This window comes from Protomyctophum parallelum, assembly GCF_964188405.1.
Source record: "Protomyctophum parallelum genome assembly, chromosome: 21".
NCBI classification, from domain to species: Eukaryota; Metazoa; Chordata; class Actinopteri; order Myctophiformes; family Myctophidae; genus Protomyctophum; species Protomyctophum parallelum.
Window position 1 is genome coordinate 37752022 of NC_139713.1, and position 1533 is coordinate 37753554.

The following is a 1533-nucleotide window of genomic DNA, read 5'->3' on the forward strand; positions in this document are numbered from 1 at the left end:
GGCCAGTGTATTGAAATCCAACCTTCTCTGCTTCTTCTCTGCGATGGTAGTGTTCTACTATATGGCTGTGAATGCTGTACCCTGAAGCCTGGCCTGAAAATAGTCTTCGTAAAAAGCCACTGGATTATTTTAGAAATTCATTTTTGCCTATATGACTTGCAACAAAATTCGGTTTAAAATCAAGTCCTACGTGGTCGCTCCGATCCCTTACTGAGAGAGAATAGCACTGAACCACCAGTCCTCTTCGTCTCCCATTGCCCAAGTACAAATCAGGTTAGTTTGGTTGGCTTAGTTTCCTGGAGGCGTCCATGTTAAAAAGGGCAGAGTAACCCAGCTCCCTTTACGAAGCTGTTGGCCACTGGGCCTGTTGGTCCGTGGGCCTGTTGGTCAGCGGGCTTGTTGGTCAGCGCAGAGTGTACAGCAGCAGCAGAATGGTGCAGACACCCATGACTCCACCTAGGATGAGGGAGTCTCGCCTCTTCCGCAGGTTGATTCGTCGGATGAGGCTGTTGATGGCCGGGAAATCGTCGGAGAAAGTGTTGACCTTTCCCCGAATGGACTTGAGCACGCCCCTTTGTGAGGTTATGTTTTCCTTGGTTGCCATGGCGATAACTATTGCGTCATCCATCAGCCGGTCGGAGCTTCTCAGGTGTTCGTGCTCCGACAGGAACAGCTCCAGTCTTCTGTCGTTCGCCACGGAGCCACTTTCGTACATCTCCATGTCCTTCCTGACAGATCCTAGTAGTTCCTCCCTTTCCCGGGTGGCCAATACGTTGCCTTTGGTTTTGTGGAATTCGCGAGTGTAGTCCTGCAAGATGTCTCTGTGTCTCTGGAGCGTGTGCACGAGAGCCGTGTTGAGAGACGTCGCGCCGCAGTTGCTGGTGTACTCTGCCATCTTGTCGTTCACCGCAGCGAGTCCGACCAACAGTTGTTCAATCTCTGCTGACATGGTGTCAAAGATCCTGTCCTGCGTTGACGAGTTGTCGAGCAAGGGGGTCGTCGTGTCTGTCGATTTCCCTCGGCGCCCATCACCGGAGCTGCCGTAGCCGGCGCAGAGTTTACTGAAGGAGACCAGCTTCTGGTCCAGCTGGTTCTCCAACCGCCTGGCCTGCCTCCGCAAATCCTCCCGGTAGTTGTTGCTGCTTCCTGACATCTGTCGTTTCAAATGGTGCAATCGTGAGCAGCGCTCATAGGAGAAGATATTTCCTGCAGATAAGCTCTGCCATCTTCTGATGACGTCATAGTGATGACATCAGTGTGGAACTCCATATTTGAGATCAATTAATTCACAAACGACCGCCTGGTCACTGAGGCCTGGTAGGTTATGGGCAGCATGGACTTTGTAGTTTTGTGTATGAGCTACTGTTAAGAGTTAACAGTGCCTTCCTTCCACTACAGTTACAGTATACACCAGTCCTGTTCCTGAGATGCACCGGACCAGCCTAAACCTGGCTCTAGGCACGGTGGAACCCTGTTGTGTTAAGAGTTATTGGTGTTAATGTGAAGTGGCTTGTCATAGTCACACATTTTGGG

The 1533-nt window shown here is 51.1% G+C and overlaps 1 protein-coding gene across 1 annotated transcript; it reads right to left on the reverse strand.

Moving 5' to 3' along the window:
* Positions 1 to 403: 403 nt before the first annotated feature.
* LOC310878994 (Golgi SNAP receptor complex member 1-like) lies at positions 404 to 1153 on the reverse strand (the record flags this gene model as incomplete). Its single annotated transcript, XM_083793410.1, has 1 exon — positions 404 to 1153. One exon carries the CDS (start codon positions 1151 to 1153, stop codon positions 404 to 406), a length of 750 nt encoding a protein of 249 aa, XP_083649536.1.
* Positions 1154 to 1533: the final 380 nt, after the last annotated feature.